Consider the following 27,411-nt stretch of genomic DNA (forward strand, 5'->3'; position numbering starts at 1 on the left):
GACCTCCCCCAAATCCAGTTCCTCTCAATGCACCAGGAGAAAGGAGATTCATTATCTGGGAAAATCAAGTATGAGAAGTACCAAACCCAGAGAAAATGAGGAAAGCAAAAGTTTGTAATAAAATGCCAGACTAAAAATAAGATGACTAAATTAAAGTTTGGAGGGAGATCCCCTGGCTCCCTTCAGCTATCCAGATCCAAGTGCAACCTAATGGTCAACAAGCGAAGACAGCTATAGAGTAGGCCTAGAGAGAAACCATCCAAATCAGGAGGACAGTGGCTTCAGGAAGGAGATCAGGGTAGTGGGGCAAGCAGGGAACAATCCACTCTGGAAAAATGGAATACATCATCTGATAGGGTTACCTGGGAAAAACTGTCCTGAGCGGCTATTGGAAGGTATGGAAAAGTTTAACCCCAGAAACAAACAAACAAAACAATTCATCAAATGAAGAACAAGGCAATATTAATGCCGGAAAAATGAAAAGTTGTACAGGAAGGTAAATAATGATAGCATACTTCTTGTTAGGGCAGATAGCAATATTTATAGTCATAATTTAACTACTAATGATTGATCTAAAATTGTAATTTATATTAGGAGAATTGAAAAGAATACAGGAAAAGTACATGTGTACATACAAGAGATCAAATGATGTCTAAAGCTGATGAATCAAATAACAGCACTATAAACAATTATTTTAAAATGAGGAGGTTGAACACAAACAGAAACCGTGATACAAGTTAAGTAGATACATCTGGGGAATAGGATGCAAGATCAGCAAGGATGAGGCAGGGAATACAGTTTCTCACTAGAAGCCTTTTTATACTATTTGACTTTTGCTTATGTTTGTATACTACTTAGTATAGATTAAATTGTTAATTTAAAAAAGTAAAAAAAGTAATGAAGAGTATATACAAAAAGTACTTGTAGTTTAGTCAAACTTACCTAGAAGAACTAACTTCTGCAGAGTCTCAGAATGATCCACATAGTCTCGAAGTGTGAATGAAGCTGGTGGCAATGGAGGGTCTGCAATAATCTGAATAGCCTCTTCCTCTGAAATTGGCTGCATTGGAGACAATGGAGGCAATTCATCCAGTTCTTTGAAAGAGAGAAACAAATTAATGCTCTAATATGCACACTTAAAACTATTTCTACAAAGACTGGCTCTTCCCTTGTTTGCTTCTTTCAAGGGTTAAATCTCGGGATCATTTTAGAATTAAACAATCAAGAAGACCCCAATTTTTCACCTTTTAAGAGGTAAGGTTACAAGTATTTAGACAGACTAACTACTGTTCCTCCAAGATTAGAAATTTGTTGGTAAATTTCAAAGCACACAATGCCTTTCCTTCACTTAATCAGTAGGTGAGAATGCTAAAGATTACCTAACTTTCAAGCGCATTTTGAAAGAGATTGAGTTTACCACAGCCTGTTAACTTGGCCTAAAGTACACTTATGCCAACAGTCTGAATTGCATGGATTAAAGTAATCATATCCTGAAAGTCTTTGTTTTGACCCAATGCCCTCCCCTTCAAGTTACCCTCAAATACATCTTTAAGAGGGCTTCTATGATTGTTTCTACAACCTGTAGTCCTCTCTACAGGAGATGTGACTCTCTCTAGTACAGCGCTGATTCTGAAGTTGTTTTTGTTTTTTTAAAATCAAATGCAGTATGGAAGACACTTAGAACTACACAATACCTTAAGCTAAGGAATCAGGTCTGTGATCTCTTGTTCTGTTTTTTGCCTCTAATCATTAACTAGCCTTTCTCATCATTTATAGCCAGCATCTCCTCCCTGCCCTCTCCCCAGCTCTCTTTCCTTCATATTTCTACTTAACCTTATATTATTTCATTACCAGTGAAATATTCCTAGAATAGGACCCATAGGAAGGAGAGGACTGACTAAAAAGCGACATGAGGGCACTTTCTGGAGTAATATAACTGTTTTATTTGTTGATTGCAGTAGTTGTTAGACACTAAATGCATATGTCAAAATTCATAGAACTATATATCCCACAAGATGAATTTTACTTGATATAATTATACCCTAATAAAACTAATTACCACTAGAATAATTTTGTTTTAAGAATCTAAACAACAAAGTATTTAGAAAGCAAATGTTTTATATGTGTAGCTATAAACACAAGTTAGCCCACAAACTTTTTTTCTTAGCCAGTAAAATAAAGGCATGATAGAAGTTCATCAATAGAACCGGTATTATTCTTTTTCTTTCTTGGTACAAAATATTACCAGAAATGGGCTAGCAGAATGTAAACAGGTAGCTTGTTCAAATGGCCAAAGTAGAGTAAGGGAGACTTTTCTGAAAGTTCAGAATTACCTTCTAGAAACAGCTCAGAATCAAAGCTGGGTATCTTTTGTGTCTTCTGTGACTGTTCATCCATGGAAGGAAGCAGACTGCTTTGGGTAGAATTATTCTCTTGACTACTTGAGCTAGTAGACTCGGAACTATTCCATAAGGAGGAAGTCTTGTAAGTCTTAAATCCCCACTGGAGAAAGCAATTGTCAGAGGATATCTGAGGCTGAGCAGAAAAGCCATGTAACAACGTTCTCCCTGGTCTAGTAAAACATTTTGTGAGTTGTGCAGCATTAATGAGGCTCCTCAACTTAGCTGAGTTAAACCACCTGGGTATCTGTTGGGCTGACAAAGCCATTTTTCTTAGTCTACAAAGGAAAGATATAACCGTCAAAAGAAGAGAAATTTAATTTACTTAAATGTTTAAAACAGTATTCAAACAACGAAAAAATAAACTGGAAATTATTTTTTTCTAAATGAAAGGTGTTTAAATATAGTTAGTCTAAAGTAGTGAGATGTTTCTTATGCACAGGAAAATCCAACAACAAGGCAATCTCAGTTACAAACCAACAGACAGGAACTTCTGAGTGGAAAAATAAAGATATACTTTAAATTTAAAAACAATGCAACATCACTGGTGTAAGAAAAATACTTAAAACAAAAATCTGCAAATGTTCAAATGACAGCAGACCTCACTAATCTGTTAATTTAATAATTTAAAGAGAATAAGCTGATGCAATTAAGTGTTCTTGAAATTTGGTGTGAAGGATGTTTCTGCAGCAGATTGCTGATCAAAGTAACACTGAATTATTCAAATGCATTTTATATTTTATGTATATAAATTTGTCCCAAAATGAAAAAACAGAAATCTACTGTGTCCTAAATGAATCATCAAATTATTATTATTGATATATAGAACAGTGAAAGCAGTTTCTTGCTTCATTCTCAGGGCTGAATACTGTTGATTACTTCACAGATAAAGCTGTTCTTCCAAAGGGAATTGAACAAAACCAGTTTTGTCAAGTTTTGTTTCACTGTAGGAAGAAAAAAGCCTTCAAAAAGAAAAGGTCAAAACTAGCAAACAAAACCAAGTAACAGAAATAAATAAGCAACCAGCAATTAATACCTGTATATTTTGACTGAAAAAGTAGTTTTCAAAAAGATTTTTATCAGGAAAGGCTAGTGCTATGTTAAACTCCAGGAATATGAAGGGATTTATATTTAGCCAGCTAATAAGAAAGGTAAATTTGATGCATATAATCTTACATTAAATAACATTATCCATATAAAACACAGGATAGAGTCAGGATATAAGAAATGCTCAATAAATGTTAGCCATTATTATTGATTACACAACCAAATACAAATGAATTCTGCTGAATTAATTGCAGCCTACAACTTTATACTTTGTTTTTCTACATAGTGGAATTCGGCTTGTTTTATGCTCTAAATTAGACCAAATACTTGAGGGTCTAATCTCCTCTTGGAGATGTGTAGTTTTGGGAAGTTTGCTGAAAGAGATTTTACGAAAGTGAAAGTCTCCTTTCATCCTGCAATTATTTATTATTATTTATTTATTTATTTATTTCTGAGACGGAGTTTCGCCCTTGTCGCCCAGGCTGGAGTGCAATGGCACCATCTTGGCTTACTGCAACCTCTGCCTCCTGGGTTCAAGCGATTCTCGGCAGCTGCCTCAGCCTCCCCGGTAGCTGGGATTACCCGTGCCCGCCACTACGCCTGGCTACTTTTTTGTATGTTTATAGAGATGGGGTTTCACCATGTTGACCAGGCTGGCCTCGAACTCCTGATCTCACATGATCCACCCACCTCGGCTTCCCAAAGTGCTGGGATTACAGGCGTAAGCCACTGCGCTCGGCCCATTTTGCGATGTATTTAGGAAAGAAATTATTTTTGCGATGATTTTAGAAAAGAAGTATTCACAATAACCTGCTGGGATAGGTGGTTTCTGTTAGATTTTGGTAGGAAATGGGCTTCCAAATGTGCCAAGTTTTCCCTCAAACCTACAACATTCATTCTCTGCACAGTAGTCATAAGGGCACTAAATTGGAAGCCAGAAGACTTCGGTTGTGCTACCTTGACAAGGCTGTTTCTGGCAGCAGTGTAACAAAATGTCTAGCCCATGATGTGGGGTGGGTGTGGGGTCAATAACCATTCTTCAAATAATGCTTTTTTAAAAGGCTAAGGGTACAATATGATGATTCTTAAGGCCCCTATCAGCTCTAACATTTTTTGACGTCTAAGCACTTCATCCTACTTCAAACTTCTGAAATCCCAAATTCATCCTGAAGCCCTTCCACACTCAATACCCCTTAAACATCAGGAAGATTCACTTTCAAATTTCATCCCGTCATTAAAAGATCTTTGTGCATACAACTAATGTTTATCCTTGCATTTTTATTTACAAGTGCACTATCTTCTCCACATTATTTCATTGCTGCCTAACATCTTAACAATTGATTAATTGTTCATTCACGAGAGCAAGGCTGGGTCTCATCCCTGGATCCACCCTTCCAGGGACTATTCTCCACTCTCCCAGAGCCTTGTACTGCTCTAATGCTTGCGGAATGGAAATAAATCAATGGCAAGTACAGTTAACTCAATGGCTTACACAGTATGCAAAAGTGGGTAGGGGATGTGCAGATGTGTATAAAAGCCCTGTGAGGTGGTAACCGGAAGTCTTCTAACAAGTTCCTTTCATCAGGAAAATTACAGAAAACCCTTAAAGAAACTCTGAAGTCTATTAACAATTCATATATACGGTTCTCAATGGCTGCCTAGTGCTTCCCTAGAAAAAGGCACTGAAATAGGGTTCAAGATTTCTACCTATGAAAGGCTATAAATGAAATCAGGAAAGAAAGGGAGGTATGGGGGTAGCTTCCTAATAAAAGGCCTCTCAATACTTCCTAGGCCATTTAAGCCCATTTCAGTTCCCCTAAACTTCCGCAGGAAGGCAGAGCCCCCTCCTGAGGCTTCTCACACCACGCTAATTAGTCAACATGGTTGAGTTTTCACACCAGCCAGGGAAAAACACAAAACAAAACCAATCACCTTCGACTGGGCTGCGAAAACCTAAAGGCCCTTGAGGCCTTGGGGCGCGGTCTGGACGCGGGTGCGCCGGAACCTGAACCCCTGCCAGGACCGCGATCCTCGCGCTGAGACAGCTCCTGCTTTACCTGTGGCGAGGCCTGCGCCCCGTAGCGGGTGACCCCGGGACCGACCGACTCGCTGGGCCGCACGCCCAGTCCAGCAGCGCCGCACGCCGGCTCCTCAACCTGCCCGGCCCAGCGCAGCCGCGCTCCCCGGCCCACGTGGGCTGCGGCCGGAGTGGGCGAGACCATGTGCCGGGCTGCGTGGGGAGACAGCGGGCTACGTGCGCGGAAAAGAGTCAGCCAGGGGCCGCAGATAGCCTTCTCCGGCTTGCTACTCCCTTGAAGTCCTGTGGACTTGGAGTCTGAAGGCTTCTCGAGTGCGTAGAGATGCCTCAGCCAGGATGACAGCGTGGGGACGGCCGGCGGCGCCCCCTACCCCAGGCCGCGGTGGCGGCGCCGCGACCCCGCCCTCTCGCTCCTGTCCTTCCCTCCGCTCCCAGCCTTTGCTGGGCGCCAGACCCGGCTTCGCCGTCCGGCTATTATCCCACTGAGGCTAGTCACCCCCGGGGTCCCGGCCTCCGCGGGCTGGGGCCGCCGCCACCGCGGCAGGACGGGGAGGCGGGCCATGGCGTCCTGCGTGGGGAGCCGGACCCTAAGCAAGGATGATGTGAATTACAAAATGCATTTCCGGATGATCAACGAGCAGCAAGTGGAGGACATCACCATTGACTTCTTCTACCGGCCGCATACCATCACCCTGCTCAGCTTCACCATCGTCAGCCTCATGTACTTCGCCTTTACCAGGTGGGGCGGCCCGGCCGCGCCGGGGGCGCGTCCAAGGGCTAGGCAAGAGGCGGGAGGCAGGGTGGCGGGGAGGGTGGCCCGGCATGGCTTTGGGTGAGGAAGCGGGCTGGCTGCTCCACTCACACGTATTGGCAGCCCGCCGCCCACGCAGCCCCTCCGCCCGCCCGGTGTCTCACAGTACGCTAGCCTGCTCCCCCACCCCTCAGTGCCCCTTCTCCATACAGCACCTCCGGTTACACGGTGAACGCACGCGAGTCACCTAGCACGATCACCCCCCCCACCCACCGCACTCAGCATCGCTCCACACAACATCACGACGCGGGCCCCTCCTCTGCACCGTTCCAGCCCCCGTCCCTACCCAGCACACCGCATGAATCATCTCGTATGCACCACTTTCAGCACACACCGCTACACATATAAAGCACTCCAATCCACAGCGCCTACAGGCACCATACACAGGCCCAGGACACAGCCTAGATCCCTTCCTGAGGAACTCCGGTATTCGGCACTATCTGTAACACATAAAAAATGCACATGTGTGCTACATACACGGTCTTTCCTGTGCAGCACTTCCCGTATGCATTGCACACAAGTCATCCATCCAGCATAACCCTTCCCCCAGCCTCAAACACTACCATCTGTACCATGGCACAAACTGCCACTCTAAACACACACATCACAGCGGACCTTTCCTTTCCAGCACAGCCCAATACCCATCATCTGGGTACATGACTGCACAGACACCAGCCCGCCACACATCACGCAGTGCATACCCTGCTCACTCATTTCCTAACATACGTGCTGAAATGTGATCCTGTCCAGCAATTTTAATGGTGCCTGGTGTATACTAACTGCTGTGTGTTAAATGAAACACATAAACCTCACACAGCATAACACATCTCTATTATTCCCCGGAAAACATACACACACATTCTAATATATACCTGTTCAGAGGAGCTGCCCAGCCCGAATCTTGAACACACCTCATGTAACTCTGTGGCACTGCGCCTGTGGCCCCTTATTCCTAACCTAGGGAACTAATTCATCCTTGGTTCATAAGGAGGTACACACCGCGGTTCCTACTTAGAAGGATTTATACTTTCTGAATGAACCTCTTTAAAGAAAGGGAAGTCACGCCTCCCTCACCATTATGGCTTAAAAGGCCAACTTAGAGTAGTGTAGTTTTTGAGCCATACTGTTGTTTTCAAACCTGGCTGTGTGTCCTTAGTTAAGTTGCATAACCTTGCTCTGAGCCTTAGGGGCCACACTTGTAAAATGGGGATGAAATATCCACTTATATAGGGTTATGAAAATTAAATGAATGTGTGTGAATGCGTTTAGCAGAGTCCCTGGAGCACAATGTACAATTCATGTCAGTTACTTCTCTCCCAGCAATTTTATCCAGCAATCAAGGTTCTCTGTCAGGGTCAGCAGAACATGTGCAGGGATATATACATATATTGGGTAGTCACAGGGATTGAGAGAACTTCTAGTATTTGGGAGGGGGAACAGTTAAAGGATACTAAATGTATTGTGACATATGTGACAGCGCTGTACAACATAAAGTGAATTGTCTTCTACACAGTCGTTTGCGTACACATGCACAAGTGCTGGTGGTGCCTCCCTTGGGAATAACTGCAGTTTTTCAAATCCTCATAAAACTAGTATCCTCCCACATCACACTTTTTCCTTACCTCTGGGATTCACTTGACTCTTGGTTCTTGTTATGTAAGTATTTATCCTTTTGAGACAATCTACCTAAAGGTATAAAGCTTAACAATTACTTACTTTTTAATATTGAGGGATCTTGCCACTATTACTATAAAATCTGCTAAGGCTATGCAGCAGGATAAGACTAGACCTTTCCACAGTACATGACCAGACATATTTCTAGCTTTGGAGAGAAATTAGTCATGTCCCTAACTATGGTTACTTTCAAATACTTCATTATGTTGCCTGATTTTATCTCTTAATAGCTGTGTGGCCACATACTTTTGCTAGGCCTCAGTTTCCTTATCTATGTGTAAAATGAAAATATCAATACATTAATCTGTCAGGATTATCTGTCATGAGGATTAAGTTCATCTTTTTAGATAATCTGTGTTTAGCTCAGTGCATGGGAAGTATTAAGTGCTTAATAAACATTAGTGGTTATTATAATGTTATTTCATTGTATGCTACTGTCTTCTAAGTTATATTTGTTATTGAATGAGGATGTCGTATGCTCTGTAATTGAGAAGGATAAAAGCATTGGAAAAATGGACATTAGGTAACATACATACCTGTTTCATGTTAGCTTCAGTTTAACTTCATCTTATGTGTGGGTTTGAAATAATGAAATTAGTGAGGGAGTTTCTCTGGAAATTAGAAAAATAATTATGGTATTTTGTTTTAAATAATGATTCTAGGTCCTTAAATAGATTTCTCTTCCTCTATTCTGATATAAAAAGTCACATTCTTCTGAAATTTCTTTTTACATCATATTCTGTCAAGGCAGTCAATAAATTGCAGCAGTAAAAGTACAAGAATTGAATATGAATTTTAACAGCTTGTCCAAAATAATAGAAGAACCATAATCTGAACCTCAGACTGTGGCTTCGTCCAAAAATGTTAACAATTTTATTTCTTCCACTAATTTCATAAAGAGACAGAAATCACATAATGAATTAATAACAAGTTTCACTTTATATGAAATCATAAGCACCATTAATAGAATTAGTACTTACTAAATCTTACTCATTTTTTGTAATGATTTGTCACTCTTAAGTGGGGCATTACAATGATAGCTCTATCTTCCTCCATAAAGATGGAAAGTAACGACTTCTTAAATGAGAATTTATCCTGTGCTCTTTTGTAATGATTAACTCCAGTACCTTATATTTATTTTATAAGGATTTTAGTTGGACAATTGTTCAGTGCAATTCTTTCAGTAAAACTTAAAAAAATATGTCTTAAAGTTTGTTTTGCAAAGACTGGTTGTCTAAGAGAACAAGGAGATAGGATACTTTTGGGATGTCATATAACGAGTATGTGAGAAACAGTGCTTGGGTACTGTCTCATGCTTCAGAGATCCAGCAAGAATTAAAGATTACAGAGGATTAGATACCTTGCACTGAAGTCTGAGACAAGTGTGGATTTGTCGAGTAGTTCTTTTGTTAGATGGCCCTTAGACCAATTCCCTGTTAAACCATAGTGTTTAAATCTCGTGTCTTTATCACCATCATTAAAAGTAAAGTTAGATACTACCTAATCATTTTCCTATTTGAAAAAGCTCATTTCTAGCCTGGGCAACATGGTGAAACCCTATCTCTACAAACAAAACAAAACAAAACAAAAATTAGCTGGGCGTGGTGGCATGCACCTGGAGGCTGAGGTAAGAGGATCACCTGAGCCTAGGAGGCAGAGGTTGCAGTGAGCTGTGATCATGCCACCACACTCCAGCCTCCACCCTACTCACTCAACAGAGTGAGACTCTGTCTCAAAAGAAAACCAAAAACTTATTTTCCCACATTTTAGAATAAGTAGGCTGGGCACAATGGCTTACACCGGTAATCCTAGCACTTTGGGAAGCCAAGGTGGGAGGACTGCTTGAGGCCAAGAGTCCAAGATCAACCTGGCTAACACAGCAAGACCCCATCTCTATTAAAACATAAATAGTATTTTTATAAATAAATGCTTATGCATATGTCTTAGAAGTTTGTTAGCCAAAGTAGGGCAAGGAAAAGTTTTGTCTCAAGCTCAGAGTATAATAATTACCTTTAAGATACCCTCATATTTACTCTGCATTCAGATGTTGGTAAACTTGGAAATACTGAATGCCTTTAGTTTGAAAAACTCAAGCTTTAGATTTAGAAAACACCAGAATCTATTAATTCACATTCAAAGAAGCCCACCTCTCCTTAAGAGGCATCTGCCATTAAACAGTAGAATCAGCCTTTGTTAGCACTTGTCCAACAAAAATGGTTACTTACCTAGAGGAGATTGCCTTTCTGCGGATTTGTGTACTTAAGTGATCATCAATTTGTCTATGCTTCATTTCTCCTCGATTTAGAACTAAGGAGACAGACAAGGACAGGGAAATGGACAGACAGACTGATTGATTGATTGATTGATTGATTTGTTAATAATGACTTTTACTTAATTTCCCTTATTGGCTTTGGAACTCCAGTTCACCATCATATCATTGGGGCATACTTCTGGCCACCTGTATTGCATTGCTTATGGATACTTGCTAGCCTTCCCTGTTCTTTCCCTCTTGACCACATAAATTGCCAGTAGAAAATGTCCCCTGATACTGCTGATTGAGTTGTTTTGATCCTGTTTCGTTTGTATACATCATGTTCCTTCTCTCCCAGCAACAAAAGCCCTGCATGCCCTTGTTCCCTGACACTAGCAATGTTAAGTGCTAACTAGCCATTATGGGCTAGGATTAAACCAGCCCTGGAGGTGAGCATTGTGTCAGGTTGCACCTGAGGTCCAGTTATCAATGATTGTTAACATTTCTTTTCCCTGGTTACTATTTGAATTAAAATTTTTATTGAATTTAATGTTTTATATTTTTTCTTATACTTATTTCCAGAGTTTTATGTCCATAATACAATTTCTAATTTATTAAAGGGGGGAAATATGCCATATATTTCTTTGGGGTCTTCTGCAGTGAATGGGTACTTGGGTGACTTAAATATTTATTTGGCTTAGATGATGCCTCAGCTCACAGAGATTATATACCTAGGAACTGCTGCCTTTCAGACTCCTCTTTAGTAAGCAGCCTTAATTCAAGTTCATCTGTTGTGAATAAACTGTGTTTAGCATTTTAGATGTAGTTCTATTACCAGATGGAACACAATTTATCTTGTGACATCATTCCTATTGCCCCAGATTTCTGTAGAGAAGTTACAGTTTTTCAGCCTTAACTAATCCCAAAACCAGGACTAGTCCAGTCAGCCTGCACTGCTTCCTCAGCCCTGGCATCCCATTTAATTCAATTCAACAGTTCATAGCCCTCGTTGCCTCTAGCCTAGGTTTCTCCCAACCTGGAGTTCACCATCTGGTTTATCTTCAGCAGGTCTGATTGGGCCTTTACAGCTTTCGGGACTGTTCTCTTTCCATTCCCAAGCCTTTGCTCAGCAAACTCCCAACCCTTTGGGATAGCTGACTCCCAGGCCCTGGCTCCCCCTCCCTCTAGTGCTGCCCCTGTAATCTTTTTAGACAAAATCATGGTCCCATCTTTCCCTGTTTAAAATTCTCCTTTAGCCAATAAATACTTTAAAACATATCACCTTTCTCCTGCTTTAATTGATAACTTAGCTGTAATTCTTCACAAGGATTGTGACTTTCCATAAAATGAAATTGGTATGGTGTGAAAGATAACACCAAAGCTAGTTGACATTGGTATTTCAGTAGATGCCTGTCACCTATAAGAAAGTACTAGCTGGACTCCAGGGTCCTTTGTAATGGAGTAAGTCTACTTTCCCACCTGTTTCCCTCCCTCCATACACAGCACACCCAACAGCCAACACCCAACATGCCCTGACAGCTTACATGTCCCACACATAGGCAGGGCTGCCATCTCTCAGACTGGAAGGCACCTCCCGCCACCTCCTGCCCACACATGATGCCACCTTTGGCGTCCTTCACAATCCATTTGGATGGTTCCCCTCCAAGATACCTTTCTCAATTGTTCCAAGAAGCACAGAGGAAGAAATGTTTATGTCCTTCCAAATACTTATTATTGTATCTCACATGTCATAATATTTGTTTCTGTGTCAGCTTCTTGAGGCCAGTAATCTTAATCATCCCAGGATAGACATCCAGTAAATGCTGAATGAATGGAATGCATGAAATCATTGATTCAATAAGAACTTTAAAATCACCTTTCTTTTCCTTTAGTTAATATCTCACCCATAATTCTTGATGAGGATCATAACTTTCTATAAAATAGATGAATGTGGTATTAAAGGTAATACCTAAGCTACTTAACATTGGTTCACCGTGTAACCTGGGATTAAACTTTTTATTGGGAAAGATGATCCTTAACAGTGACTTATCTAAATATGAACCTGTAGGTCTTTATTTCAAGGACTCATATTAAGGGTAATGAGGGAGAAGATGGGAGGAGGAGAGGGACAATTAACCTAGAAGCCTTAGGAATCATAATAAAGGTTAGACATTCCTGGCTGCCTGACCCCAGGGAGAAAGACTTGTCTAAAAGATTGTAGGCCAGTGAATGGAGTTTGCTTTGGTTTCTTGAAGTTACCACTCCTCTGGTCAAATTCCTGTACTCAAATATTAAATTGAGACAGAATCGGAGTCGGAGTCCAGAAATTCTTTGGAGTGCAAACTTTTTTTTTTTTTTTTTGAACTCAGGGCTTTCCTGACACTTTTCCTGCTGTTAAGACGTTGTCTCTTTGGGTAGTTCCCTATCCTAGCTGAAATAATGCTCTGCAGAAGAAGCCAAGGTGTTTGAAAACTTGTTGGGCTTTTAGATATTTGCTGATGGTCTCAATAGCCCTGTGTAGCCAACACTCTGCAAGGGGAGAGGGAAGTCGCTGCCAGTGGACCCTGTGGGTCAGGCTGAGACTCCCCGCTTATGTTACCTGAGTCACTGGCCTACTCTGCCATATCATCTTGCTCATTCTTACCACCTACTATGGCAAGTGGATGCCTGCTGTGTGCCAGGGCATTGTGCCAGGCACCAGAGCTACCTTGGGAAAATGAGGTAGGACTTGTGCCCTAGGGAGCTTTCTTACTTTAACCTGTACATTTGGTATTTTCACAATATGTGGTCAGTGCTATGCTGGAGCATCTCCTAAGTTTAGCAGAGAGTGAGGAAGACTTTGCCTCCCTAAGCTTGTCTGTTTGTGTCCTTATTGGAGAATGTATAATAGCAGTCTTGACCTAGAGCCAACATTCCAGAAGCCCTCATACCTACTTCCACTCTGCCTCTATTTGTGTGTGACTGTGGGCAAGATAAACCAAGAGCTTAATTTTCCTCATCCGTCAAGCAAAGATAATATTTGCTCTGCCTTCCCTCACAGAACTGTGGAGCAGTTAAATAAAATACCAGCTGTGAAAATTCTTTGGAGTGTTCAGGGCACTGCAGACTGGGGCATTTTGTTGTTAGTAGCTGCAGTAGGAAAGAAGTCAAGGAGGTGTCACACACAGCATCACAATGGAAAGCTTTAAGTCTTATTTTTTGTTGCTGTGAACCGAAATATCTTAGTTGAGCAAGTACCCTTAGACCAGGAAGAGTCAATATGAGGTTTGGGCAGCCCAGACCACAAGTCATGATCTCTCCTGAGAAGCAGGAACCACACTGCAGCCTCACAAAGCCGTAGGAGACAGTTACAACCCCACCAAGGGGCCAATCACAGGTGAATACCCGGGCTTTTTTGAGGTCTGTCAGAGACAGTTCCTATATATAAAAAACATTTCCTTCAGGGCAAGGCTATACTAAGATAATGTCTCATTGTCCTTTTTTATCTTAATCCACTCAAGAATAAGGGCCATGTCTCTTCATCTCCGACCTCAAAGAGTCCCTACCCAATGATAGGCATTAATTGGATGAAGGAATGAGTGGACATAAATGAAGGGCATTTAAACATTGTGAACTCATGATAATAACGGACACTTCCTCTGTGCCAGGAACTGTTTTAAGTGCTTTACATGTTTTCAGTTATTTAATCCTCACACAACCCTATGAGGTAGAACTATTACCATCCTCTGTTTACTGAGGAGTAAACTGGGACACTGAGAGGTTAAGTAATCTGTCCAGGGTCACACAGGCTGGTGGTCTGGCCCCAGCCTGTACCAGTCACTGCACTGTATGGTCTCCTGTAGGGGAAAGAGCTTGTACTTTGGGGCCAGGCCCTATCAGTAAAATGCAGATTATGATCATTTCCTGCTTTAGAGTGTTACGAAGATTCAGAGGGCTAACATGCAAAGCCACTAGAATATAGTGGCCGTCCATGGATACTAGATCTTGTCCCTCATTTGGGGTCCACTCATCTGGACTCTGCAGCCAAGTTCTGTTTCATGATTAACTATGGAAACCTCAGCATGTGGTTAAATCTCTGGATTATTCGGGGTTCAGAGAAGAGGGACTCACAGCAGACCTTACAGAATGGCCCTGTGTGCTCAGGTTGCCCTGTGGCCAGAGGGGAGTTTGGCGTCCTCACCTGTCAGGGATTCTGTTGTTTTTGTGCACCACCACCACAGACGGGTAAGGGGCTATTCTAGATGAGGTGGGGACACCCTCTCTGCTCTCAAAACTCACAGTAGAGTGTGACATTGGGGCCTCTAGTCCGATAGGACTCATACGGCTTCGTAAACTCAATCTCCTATCTCCTAATCTTTGATTGCAGAAGTTTGATCTTCCCATACTGCGTATTTTCAGTTTATCCAAAGACCTCACTGTCTTTCATTAATACATTTTTTCCTAATTAGACAAATATAAAACTGCCAACTTTTCAGACCCAACTACTATTTTATTCCATTTAATCAACAGTTTCCCCCCTCTGAAACTAGGCCATCCATTTGATCCTCTTTTTCTACTAAAATTGCTCAAAATTTACAAAACTGCCATTTCATGGTTTTTTTTTTTTTTTTTTTTTTGAGACGGAGGCTTGCTCTGTTGCCCGGGCTGGAGTGCAGTGGCCGGATCTCAGCTCACTGCAAGCTCCGCCTCCCGGATATACGCCATTCTCCTGCCTCAGCCTCCCAAGTAGCTGGGATTACAGGTGCCCGCCACCTCGCCTGGCTAGTTTTTTTGTATTTTTTTAGTAGAGACGGGGTTTCACCTTGTTTGCCGGGATGGTCTCGATCTCCTGATCTCGTGATCTGCCCGTCTCGGCCTCCCAAAGTGCTGGGATTACAGGCTTGAGCCACCGCGCCCGCCCTTCATTGGTTTTATATCCTAATGTATTACACATTTAGTTATAAATTTAGTGCTGATGTACATTTTCAAGCATTTTGATTGGTAGATAATTTTAAATAGAGACGAATTTACTGAATTGTCATAGCCATTTATTTGTGGTTAATAATAACCCATTAATTAAAATTTTAATTAATGTTTTCAAAAAGAATGATGTATTCACATCGCTTGAAATCCAAGATTCATAAAAGATACTCCATACTTCCCCCTAACCCCTCATTTTTCCTCTTTGGAGAAAACCAGTGTCACCATTTTTTGGGTGGATTTCCAGTGACATCCTATGCAGGTATAAGCATACATTATAAGCTACATACCCATACACATTCCCCCACCTTGTTTTGCACAAGTAGTTGCTTATTATACCGACTATTCTGCAATTTGCTTTATTTACTTAATGACATCTTTTAAATTATTATGAATCAGTTGATTCTTAAAAAGCTTCCTTGTTTTTTTTAATGGCTGCCTAGCTTTCCATTGCAAGACTGGACTGTAATTTCTTTACTTAGTCTCTTTTTGGTGGACATTTTGATTGCTTCCAACTTTTTAAGAATACATGTAATGCCATAGTGCACAATCTGGGATATATGTCATTTTTGCATGAATGAGAGTTTATCTAAAGAATAAATACCCAAAAGTAAAATTGCTGAGTCACAGAGTATATGCATTTGTAGACTTAAAATATTGGCAAATTGCCTCCATAAAGACAATTTATTTATAGTGCTACCAGGAATGTATGAGCATATGCCTATTCTCCTGTTTCTTCATATCCTCCCCAGCTCAGTCATTAAAGGTTTACCTTTATCAATAAGGTAGATTTTAAAAACATTACTGTTTTAACTTACCATGAGTGAGGCTGACCATCTTTTCACTTCTGAGAGCCTTAGATTTTTTCCTCTGTGAACAAACCCTTCATATCCTTTGCCCGAACTCTTCATGTCCTTTGCCTGTTTTTCAATAAGGTAGGCTTTTAAAATAGTCTCTATTTTAACTTACCATGAGTGAGGCTGACCATCTTTTCACTTCTGAGAGCGTTCGATTTTTCACTCTGTGAACAAACTCTTCATATCCTTTGCCCGTTTTTCAATAAGGTAGACTTTTAAAACGGTCTCTATTTTAACTTACCATGAGTGAGGCTGACCGTCTTTTCACTTCTGAGAATGTTAGATTTTTTACTCTCTGAACAAACTCTTCATATGCTTTGCCCATTTTTCTATTTAGACTTTTTTACTTTGTAAACAAACTTCATATCCTTTGCCCGTTTTTCTGTTTGTTTTTCTGTGTTCATTTGTTGTTCTTCCTGTTAGTTGATTTTGGGGAAAATGCTTTGCATATTAAGGAAATTAGTCTTTTGTCTTGATATGAGTTATAAATTTTTTCCCCCAAGTTTACCTCTTTTCCTTTGATTTTGTTACAGATTTCTTTGCCTTGTGAATTTACCACTTCATGATTGTTGATTGCTTTGTTTTGTTTTGAGGTTCATTTGTTTTTTTTTAATTCTCCAATTTCTTCCAGTATTTTTTTTGAATCTTTAATTTTAATTTTTTGAATCTTCCAGAATATATTTATTATAAAATATGAGTTACAATCAACCTTCTTTTCCTATGCAACAGTTGTTAATTTCAACCTTGCTTTTAATTTGTAACCTACATATTGTGTGTCCTGTCAATGTCTCTTATACCAACCCTGTGCCTCCTCTAACGTAAGTCAGGCTGATTTAGGGTGACAGATCAGTTTTTCATGAGACAGCTTGGCTTGGGGGAACAATCATTGTCTTCAGTATCTAGCAGACCTGGTTTTGAATGCCAACTTAGCAACGTCTTACCTACACAACCTCAGACAAGTTACTTAATCTTTCTGAACTTTTGCAACCTTATTTTGTAAAATGTAGTTGATACTACTTCATTTTGCAAACTTGTGATCATTAGAGATAATGTTTATAAACTGCCTGGTCAGTGCCAGGCACACAGTGGATAGATAAATGGGAGCTATTACTATTGTCATCATCATTCCCAATGTCAATAATGTGACGTCAGTCTGAATGAGGACATTGTGTCCCCTCAGTGTGCAGCCATTCTTAAGTAAAAATTGGTGTTCCTGGAAATTGGATGTTGGGCCTCCCTACCTAAGCCAGAAGGCATCATAAGTACCCTGGTAAAGATCAGGCTGGCATTTTGAGGGCCACATTTATAACCTCTGGGCAGATATTCAATTGTTAGGTGTCTATTAAAAGTGCACTTCACTGGAAGGTAAAGTGTGTCTGATTATGTAGACTGGTTTTATAATTAGGTCTATGAAATTAGCAGTCAGCATTAGTTTGTTAGTTCCTTTTTGGACATATAATGATCTAAGAAGTACTGTATGATCTGTATAATCTCTTATTTCAGAACCTATGTTCAATCCTGTCATACATGTAGCAGTCCCCTAGTTTTTAGAACATGGAAGTCTTCCTTCCTCTAGGTTTTCTATTTGGATCTGAAAGTAAATGCTCAATGTTGTTTTTCTATTTTCAGGGATGACTCTGTTCCAGAAGACAACATCTGGAGAGGCATCCTCTCTGTTATTTTCTTCTTTCTTATCATCAGTGTGTTAGCTTTCCCCAATGGTAAGTAACGTCATGCATTACCACATTTCTCCTATGTATTGTGCCTTTCTGGTTTTTTTGAGACATGAGTCGTCTAGAAGATGGAGTAAAGAAATAATCTGAATTTTGTGTAGTGGTTAGGAGCACAGGCTCTGGAGGCAGACTGCCCATTCTGCCACTTCCTAGCCCCAGGAAAGCCTCCCAAGAGTGCTGACAATGCTTCAGTTTCTTCTATAAAATGGAGATAACAGATAGGTACGGTTGTGAGGGTTAACTAAATGGGTGCACGTTAAACACTATGAACATGACTGACAAATTATAAGCTCTCAATAAATGTGGTTCTTTTTGTTCCTGTTTTTGTTATTATCAGTTGGGTCATAAAATACTCCATTACTGCTGAGTTCTTCTTTTTTGCTAAGGACAGGGTCGATGCTGTAATGAGTATTACTTAAATAAGTTGTCCCAAGTGATCTTTTATCACCATAAGCTTTGCTGATTATGCATTTAGGGTATGAATTTTCATCAGCAGGAAAAAAGACAAGGATTACTATGAATTTTACCCCCATCATGATTATGGAGTGAGTGAGGCAAAGTTTTTGTTTAAAAACCAAGTTTGGTGTTCTGCCATGCTCACAATTCATCCCTTTCCTCTGAATTCTTCCTTAAAAGTTGCTTTCTTTTTTCTTATTCCCTTTCAGTAACTGCCTACTAGAATATTCTCCACTTGTTCTCCGTAGCCATTTCTAAATGCTCACTCTTGTCTCATATATATATATATATTTTAACACCTATGACATTTGGAAATTGTTCCAGTCTTTCTTAGGGTTATTCTCCATGGGCCAGCCCTGCTCGGGTTTTAAATATCATGCTTTAAGATGCATTTCTTCTGTAACTGTTCATGCTATTCAGTAGGCTATAATGTGTAATATAAGAAGCTCATTGTGAATGTTATCAGATGCTACCTGGAAATGTTCCATGTCAAGGCCTTCAGGCTTCCTAAGATGGTGGCAGTGGAATTTTATCCTATTTTTTGAGATACGAGTCATCTAGAAGATAGAGTAAAAACAACAGCCGGGTGTGGTGGCTCACGTCTGTAATCCCAGCATTTTGGGAGGTCGAGGTGGGTGGATCACCTGAGGTCGGGAGTTCGAGACCAGCCTGACCAACATGGAGAAACCCCACCTCTACTAAAAATATAAAATTAGCCAGGCGTGATGACACATACCTGTAATCCCAGCTACTCGGGAGGCTGAGGCAGGAGAATCATTTGAACCCAGGAGGCAGAGGTTGCAGTGAGCCAAGATCACGCCATTGCACTCCAGTCTGGGAACAAGGGTGAAACTCCATCTCAAAATAATAATAATACTAATAATAATAATGTGAGTTTTCCATTGTAATTATGAACATGGACTCTGGAGGCAGACTCATACGTAGCACTATGTTTACAAGAACGTAGTGGTTTTAGTATGTAGCAGACTAGCATAATAATCATGCTGTTAAAACCATGACTCTGAATGCCTCAGAGAATGAATTGTTCTACATAGCCAGGTTATTTGGGAGCTGAGTTTAGCTCTCCAGCCACTCAAGCTTTTAAGTTAAAAAGAATTTTCTAATGAAAATCTGCGTACCTTATGCAGATATGTCAAATGTAGTTTGGGTTTTCCATAAGAATTGATGGTGCTGGTAATGCACAGTTATCAGGGTATGAAGACAAGTTGTGCATAATATGGATAAGTCATGGAATAAAGGGGTTGTAGAATTTTTAATTTTTTTTTTTTATTTTTAGAGATGGAGTCTCGCTTTGTTGCCCAGGCTGGAGTGCAATAGCTATTCACAAGTGTGATTATAGGGCACTACATCCTCAAACTCCTGGGCTCAAGCAGTCCTTCTGCCTCAGCCTCCTGAGCAGCTGGAACTGCAGGGATACACCACCACACCCAGTTTTTTTTTATATTTTTTGTAAATAGTGATAGGGTCTCACTGTGTTGCCCAGACTGGTCTTAAACTCTTGGCATCAGGCAATCCTCCATCCTTAGCTGCCTAAGTAGCTGGGATTCCTGCTATCAAATTTGCTGAAAAAAATCCCTGATGTCAAACAGCTTTTTGGCTATTTGCCAACTTTCCCTTCCCTCTTGTTGAATATTAGGTTAGAGGAGTGCTTGGGTGTTATGTAGACCCTACTCTTCTTCAGGAGTCCCGTATTGTATATGGCATAAGTGGCCAGCCAAAGGTGGGTTCCCTGAGCTCTGGACCCTGGCCTTTCCATACAAAGGTGGCCTAAGAATACAACTCAAAGCAAGGAAATGGCGAACTCTATCTCAGGTTCCATACCAACACAAGGCTGACCACCACCAAAGCAGACATTTGGAGCCTCTGAAACATGACTAGGTGACTATTCAGATGGTAGTGACAGTTTATTCCCCTTCCCCTCAGCCATTCTGCCTTCTGTATCCTGGGATCTGCTGCCTCCTCCTTTGTCATCACTCAATGCCATGACCATTATTGGTCTGTGCCCTCTATTCTTACTTTTCTTTTATTTCTCTTATGTCCTGTGTCCTGTCTTTTTGTTTCTTTATCAGTCAATCAGAGCATGATACATGCATATGTCCTCAGGAAACTGATCAGTGCAAAGGTATCAGGTCTGTTCTTTAAGTCTTCAGCTTTCCTTGACCTGTGTTATTTGTTGCTTAGTTCTCAAGGGTTACTTTTTCATGGCTTTGAAGGTTTCTTTTTGGCTCCTTTTAAAAATTTTGCTGTTTCTGAGCCCAGAGCTGTTTTAGAAGTGTGAGGATTCAAAAAGAGTAGTCTCTCAATAGCTGTGATTTTACAGCCGTCTCTTCTCTAAGTCTTTAGCAGGAGCTGAGTATTGGGGCTTCATTAGCAGATGTTTTTCTTGAGGTACAAAAGGCACTGAAGGTTAAGGGGATTAAATCTATTTGATGTAACACTTTGTGTGATTTCTTCTGGCTTTGCCTCTCTGTTCCCCAATGAAGTCCTCTAATCTTCAAAGTTGACTTTAACTGCTCAATCTCTCGTTGTGGGACTGTGCTTTTGTTTTGATTCTGGAAAGATAAAACTGAAGCTCAGTTTTCTTATCCTGGCTGCATGGACTTTACGATACACACAAAGGGAGGAGGAGCCACAGAGCTCATTTAGTTCAGTCATCTCGGTTTACCAGTGAGAAGGCCGAAACATGCCACCATGTCCCCCAGCCTTTGATGTCAGCCTGCTGGCAGGGCACAAGCTGTGCATTTTCCTTCCGTGGTGCTGCTCTGGTCGTATCTCATATTAGGTCCACTGCGGTATGCTTTATCTCTGGCTTTCTCCATAGTATGTTTCTGTCTCCTCCTGTTTCTCTTTTTTTTCTGTCAGTCTCTGGCTTGTCTTTTCCCCCACGGCGGGGTCTTAGTTGGCCTGGACGTAGCATGCTTTGCATCCCACAAAGGAGGTGGGTGGTGACTGAGTCGATGCTCTGTTGCCCGTGTGTTGTCTATGACTGGCAGGAGCTGACACATTGATCTAAGCCTTCCTACTGTATCCTGTTTCTACTCTATTTCTGCCCTACCATCTTTTTTTTCCTCCCGGGCACATACGCGCACGCACACACACACACACACCATTCACCGAAAGGCAGACCATGCCAACAATAAGGTTTCAGATGGGTATAGAAGGTATGAACAAGGAGGATGGCAGTTCAGTGTCCTGTGCAGGAGGGATTGGGAAATTAGTCAGCAAAAGGAGGACTTGAATTCTCTTGGAGCCATGTATACATAGCAAACATACTGTGTTTACCTCGTTTGTTTTCTAAAGATCTGTTTATTCACACCTTACCTAAGAGTAGTAAAACTAACTTTTCCACATGAAAGAATGTTACTGAATATTTTCAAATTAGGGATGGCTTTGGAAGGTGCCAGTGGAGATGGTGGGGAGTTGGGAGGGCCCTGGGCAGGGTGCCCGTGAGGTGCGTGGCCTCCCCTGTTAGAGCCCGCTCTCAGGCCACAGGCCTCCCCAGGAGCCCGTGCCGAACGGACGCCTCTGTGACTGGAGTGTACGTGCCCCTTCTCATTCAGTCTTGTCCCCTTATTTTCCATTCTCCCCACCCTTGGCACATATTCTCAACTCAAGTAATGCAAATGAATGGGAGAAACGGAGCCCAAACGTGCCCTCTCCTTCACAGACAGTTTTGGGGAAGTGCCTGCAGTGGATAGCATGCCCGGAACAATTTTTTGGCAACTTGAAATGCATTTATCCTTGACCTGGTAAATGCTGCCCTGCGTGGCTGTATAGAGGCCAAAAGTGGATTGTGTCCCTTTGTCTCATCAAGTATGTGTGAGTCCATATATGTTATTTATGTGGTAGACTTGGTCAGCTCCTACAGGAAGGGAGCCTTGTGATTCTTTTTGTAGAGTCTAAATAACAAAGAAGGCCCTTGACTTTCACCGTAGGGTTTTATAATAGGATGCTTTTGGCTACAAGTGATAGAAAATGCATTTCAAAATGGCTTAAACCCTAAGGAAATTCATTATTTTCTTACATAACAAGACGTTCTGAGATAGGGTGGTTGGCAAGCTGACTAATTCAGCAACTCAGTGACCTGTGAAGAGCCAGCTTCTTTACCCCTTTCTGTTCTGCCATCTTCTAGCCTGCAGTCTGCCCTGCTGGCCTTGAGACAGCTCCTGCAGTGCCAGCCATACAGTGGCAGGCAGTGGCCAGCAGATGAAGAGATCATCTCGTCTTGTGTGTCTTTACTTGAGTAGAGACCCTTTTCTAGCCATCCTCCAGCACACTTACATGTCTTTGACTAGGATTGGGCCACATGTCTCTTCTCAATCAGTTCCAGGGACAGAAATTTATAGTGTTTGGAGGAATAGATGTTCAACAGATATTTGTTGGCTAGAAGAATGACAGGGGACTAGGATTATCTCCACTAGTTTAGAATCCACCCCGAGTTATATGGCAGAGAAGTGGACACTCAAACAAAATTTTGTGTCACAATCAACAGGGTGAGTGGCAGGATTAGGTCCCAGGATGGTTCTTTGCTTCAGTCCCATAAGCAGATGTGGAGGGAGAGGGCTGGCAGTGAGAGCAGGGGAAGGACAGGGTCTGATGTCCGCTTTTATACTTCTTCTCTCCTGCCCTCTTTGCCTCTTCAGTTGTCCTCTTCATTCTCTTTTGGCTTCCTTACAAAAATGTTTTAATTGCTACCTTCATCCCATTATAGCAACTGAAACTCAAGTGTATGTGTAATTTTAACTATACCACCCTATCACTGGAGTGAAATTTAGAAACCTATTTGAGTCTCCAGTTGGCTGGAGATTTCTTTCAACGGGAGTCCTTCTGGTGTATGTTTCCTGTTTCTGAGAACTCCCTTTAACTGTTGTTCATCCCCTTTCCACCTTACCACGCCCCCGAAACTAGCTCAGCCTCATCTGTACTTCAAGTGCCTGGCCGACAGTAACTTCTCATTAACATATGTTGAATTAAGTAATAAATCCACCTGGAAAAAGTTCACAGAACAAGCCCTCCTTTTTTCCCTTTTGTTGTCTGCAAGAGAAACACCACTCAGCACTTTTTTTTTTTGAGACAGAGTCTTACTATGTTGCCCAGGCTGGAGTGCAGTGGCGCGATCTCTCCTCACTGCACCCTCCACCTCCCAGGCTCAAGCAATTCTTGTGCCTCAGCCTCCTGAGTAGCTGGAATTACAGGTGCATGCCACCACGCCCAGCTAACTTTTTTTTGTATTTTTAGTAGAGACAGGGTTTCACTATGTTGGCCAGGCTGGTCTCAAACTCCTGACCTCAGGTGATCCGCCTGCCTTGGCCTCCCAAAGTGCTGGGATTATAGGCATGAGCCACCACACTCAGCTGCACTCAGCACTTTTTTAAGGTCTTTGAGGAGAGTGGAAAACTAGTATTTCTTATTTTTCCTGACTTTATCATTGTTTGTCCTTTGACTTCTCTTTGCTAAGATAATGGTAATCATGTCTCCTTGATGTTTAAAAGTGATCCAAAGGTCACTATCTTCTAAATTTAAAAACAAAAACAAAAAGAGTTCCTTTCTCCTTCCATCCTGTGTCCCCTGCTTCACTACTTTTTGTAAAAAAAAATTTTCCAGCCCAGCACAGTGGCTCACACCTATAATCCCGGCACTTTGGGAGGCCAAGGCAGGTGGATCACTTGAGGTCAAGAGTTCAAGACCAGCCTGGCTAACACGGTGAAACCTCATCTCTACTAAAAATACAAAAATTAGCCAGGTGGGGTGGCGCATACCTGTAATCCCAGCTGTTCAGGAGGCTGAGGCAGGAGAATTGCATGAACCCAGGAGGCGGAGGTTGCAGTGAGTTGAGATTGTGCCACTGCACTCCAGTGTGGGTAACAGAGCAATACTCCATCTCAAAATAAATAAATAAATAAATAAATTAATTAATTAATTAATTTTCTTTTCCTTAGGTTTAAAAGTTGCCTAGAGATCATTTTTTTCACCTTCTCAAATTTCCCTCAAAGAACTCTAACTAATAATAATCAAAAGGAGAAGCTGACTAAGAGGGTCTGCCGGGAGGCCTCTGGCCTGAGGATACAAATGTTAGCTGTTGGACAGGCAATGTCTGATTTTTATTAAAATAATTGTATTTCCCTAAGGTGAAGTCCTGTAAACTTTATTTTTTATAGGTATAACTGTTTCTGGTGAGTCAGGCAATGATCTTATTTTCTAATTTCTGACGTAGATTTTAAAATGCTAGCTCTTCTCATGATGAAGACATTTGGTTTCTATTTCTTTTTAAATTAATGTTGCTCTTAATATCTGATTGAAAATGATGTATTTTAGGCCAGGCGTGGTGGCTGACACCTGTAATCTCAGCACTTGGGTAGGCTGAGGTGGGTGGATCACTTGAGGTCAGGCGTTTGAGACCAGCCTGGCCAACATGGTGAAACCTCATCTCTACTAAAAATACAAAAATTAGCTGGGCATGGTGGCGCGCACCTGTAATCCCAGCTACTAGGGAGGCTGAGGCAGGAGAATCACTTGAATCTGGGAGATGAAGCCTGCAGTGAGCTGAGATCGCGCCACTGCACTCCAGCTGGGTGACAGGGTGAGACTCCATCTCAAAAAGAAAAAAAAAAAAAGGAAAGAAAAAGAAAATGATGTAGTCTAGGTGGAAGGAACAATAAAGAAAATAAAACACATAGTTTTTAAATGTCCCTCATAAGAAAACCAAATCCCAGCATTTGTTGCTGCACCACTGCCCTAAGAAGTCTTCCCCAGTTCTCCAACATAAGCAAGACAGTAAGTAACCACACCACAGATCCAAATTCTCACAGGCAACTTTCATCAAATCCGATATAAAGCACGGATAAGGAGTAGGAACTCCTGTGGAACACAACCATTAGGCGGAGCCCTTCTAATAACCTCAGAACCATAACAATGGTCAGAAGGAAAGGAAGCCTGCCTTAACAAGACCACTGGGAAAGTAGTCAGTAGTCTGTTGGGAAACAAGATCTGTGAGGAAGACATTGAGATGACATGAACGTTCATAGGATGCTACAGGTGGGGCTCATGCCGGGCAGGTGATGCTGTGGAAGGCGGGGCTCCTCCTCAGTTGTGTCCCTACCCCTGGCACATACACCCTTAGGCTCTGCAAAGGTGACTTGACTGTAGTGGCCAGGTGCAGGTAACCTAGTGAGCATAAGTATCAGGATTTATAATCTAGAACACGCCAGCCTCATTCTCGATTTTTTTTTTTTTTTTTTGAAAAAGTAAAATGATACTTTTACTGCTGTCTGATGATAAAGATTGCACTGTTAGTGTATAATGCTACGAAAATGTACTTTCTAAAATACCACTTTAAAAAATTCAGAGTTTTTTCCCAGGAGGCCATGGGCAGTTATGACAAGCCTCACATAAAGATTTGATGGTTGAAATCAAACCTAGACTGGGTTTTGAAGTTGGTTACTGAAAGGCTCACCTTACATTCCAGGGCCTTATCTCACCTTTTGTAGGCAAGAGTTACCAGTGGTTCCCACCTCCCTGGATTAGGGTGGTCCCTGGCTTTTATCTTTAGAGCCATTAGTTCCCTGCCCTTTCCCTGGTCTTGCTCTTCCTGAGCCAGCTTATCAGTTCCACGTTACGGTAAAGCCTGCACCATGCCTTTCCCCCTATTGCATCAGCTCTAAACACCCCTAGCTTGTTTCTTTCCCCTCGGTCTCCTGGTTCTGAAACCAGTCCGGGCTCAACCCTCAGACACCCTCTCTAACCCTCTCCTCTCCGTGAGCTCACCCAGTTCTGTGAAAGTTCATAGGAAAGTCCCCAGGTGCTCCTTACGACTCAACCTGGTGACACAGGAGGCTCTGACGGAACTAAGGTAGATTCCATGAGCTGCATGACCTGGGGCAGGTTCCTCTGCCTCAGTATCCTTATCTGTAAAGTGGGAGTAATGATGACACCTTTGTCACTGAGTCCTTATGAGACTCAGTGTGTGACACTGTGTGGGGGTGTCTCATTCCACAGCCTGGTGCATAGTAAGTGCTCAGGAAGGTACTGCTGACTCCTGTCATTATGATTGCTCTTGAGAATAACACTATAGGATTTTTAAGTGCTGATTTTGTCACAAGCCAAATAATAGGTCATACAGTTTTAGAGTTGAACCTTATAAGAGGAAACTATACAGAAAACTAACGTCCCATTTTATGTCTAAAAGGTTAATTTTATGTTGTTATTTGCAACATAAAAACGAAGTAATATTTGCAAGCCAGGAGGCCACCAAAATACAGAAGTCACTTACGGTGACAAGTCAAGAGCTATCACCTACCACAAGTAAAGAGGAGTATTTGGAAATGAAAATAACTGAAAAGATGACAGTTTTAGCCATGAGTTTACCAATGACTTGACAAAAGGTGATGGTTTCATATTACCTGGTGGGGGATCCTGGTTTATAACCTTCACTGTGACTTTCTGAGAAAGAAGCAGCTGATTTTGAAAAGGAATCTAGGTATTCCTCACTGTCTGAGCCCTCACTATTAGAACTCAGAAATCAAACAGATTTAGATTAATTTTCAATAAACCCCTAACCATCTGAGTTCTCACTACCTGCCATCCAAAATGCAGGAACCAACCACATTTGCATAAAGCAGAGTCTCTCATGAACCAAACTCACCATCCGAACTGCCACCTAGGAACTGATAGATTTGAATGGTGGGGGGTACTTGTAACTGATTTTCGTAATGAGAACTTGACTCATCCAAAGAAAGTAGTTAAAATATGTTTCAGTGTGGTCTTTTTAAGAATATATAGATGATTTTAGAATGAATTCAGGAATAAAAATTACAGTGGAATATTTGCCTCAGATAGGATTCAAGATTGCAAGCAACAGAAGCTGACTGTACTCATTAAAGAGCCTGTTAAAGACTAGGAGTGGCTCACAGTGTCATAGGCTTGCTTGGAAACCAGCCATAGTCTGAGCTTCCAGAAACAGGCACCACCCCCAGAACTGTTCTAAGGAGGAAACCCCAGCGAGCGTGGGCTATGGTCTGCCCCAGTGTCACTTCTGCAATGGATTCTAAGGGAGTGCCACTTTGGATGGCCACCACCTGACTACTGCCCCTACTGGCCAGGGCTAGAGAAACAGAGAGAGGAGAGCTGTGCCTACTCCCTTCACCGTCACTAGCTCCTGAGGCCAAC

General features: G+C 41.7%; 2 protein-coding genes across 8 annotated transcripts in view; one reads left to right on the forward strand and one right to left on the reverse strand.

Annotated features, from left to right (window-relative positions):
- Positions 1–16,312, reverse strand: part of MTERF3 (mitochondrial transcription termination factor 3) — a 33,610-nt gene extending 17,298 nt beyond the window's left edge. The window contains exons 1-7 of one of the 6 annotated variants that reach the window (XM_030938257.1): positions 16,149–16,312; positions 15,022–15,137; positions 11,892–12,043; positions 10,195–10,276; positions 8,506–8,580; positions 2,334–2,677; positions 943–1,095 (exon numbers count right to left, since the gene is read on the reverse strand). In XM_030938257.1, the coding sequence (XP_030794117.1) occupies positions 943–1,095; positions 2,334–2,667 (487 nt within the window). In that variant the 5' untranslated portion in view covers positions 2,668–2,677; positions 8,506–8,580; positions 10,195–10,276; ... (1 more) ...; positions 15,022–15,137; positions 16,149–16,312. Of the gene's footprint in view, positions 1–942; positions 1,096–2,333; positions 2,697–5,378; positions 5,628–8,505; positions 8,581–10,194; positions 10,277–11,891; positions 12,044–15,021; positions 15,138–16,148 lie in introns of those variants that run through there. The other 5 variants (XM_030938256.1, XM_010375073.2, XM_010375072.2 and 2 more) reach the window with 5 other exon arrangements.
- PTDSS1 (phosphatidylserine synthase 1) overlaps positions 5,689–27,411 on the forward strand; it is a 106,189-nt gene continuing 84,466 nt past the window's right edge. The window contains exons 1-2 of one of the 2 annotated variants that reach the window (XM_010375075.2): positions 5,689–6,223; positions 17,666–17,757. In XM_010375075.2, coding sequence (XP_010373377.1) covers positions 6,045–6,223; positions 17,666–17,757 — 271 coding nt within the window. In that variant the 5' untranslated portion in view covers positions 5,689–6,044. The remainder of the gene's footprint in view (positions 6,224–17,665; positions 17,758–27,411) is intronic. The other variant, XM_030938259.1, reaches the window with a different exon arrangement.

Source organism: Rhinopithecus roxellana, chromosome 9, assembly GCF_007565055.1.
Source record: "Rhinopithecus roxellana isolate Shanxi Qingling chromosome 9, ASM756505v1, whole genome shotgun sequence".
Lineage (NCBI taxonomy): Eukaryota > Metazoa > Chordata > Mammalia > Primates > Cercopithecidae > Rhinopithecus > Rhinopithecus roxellana.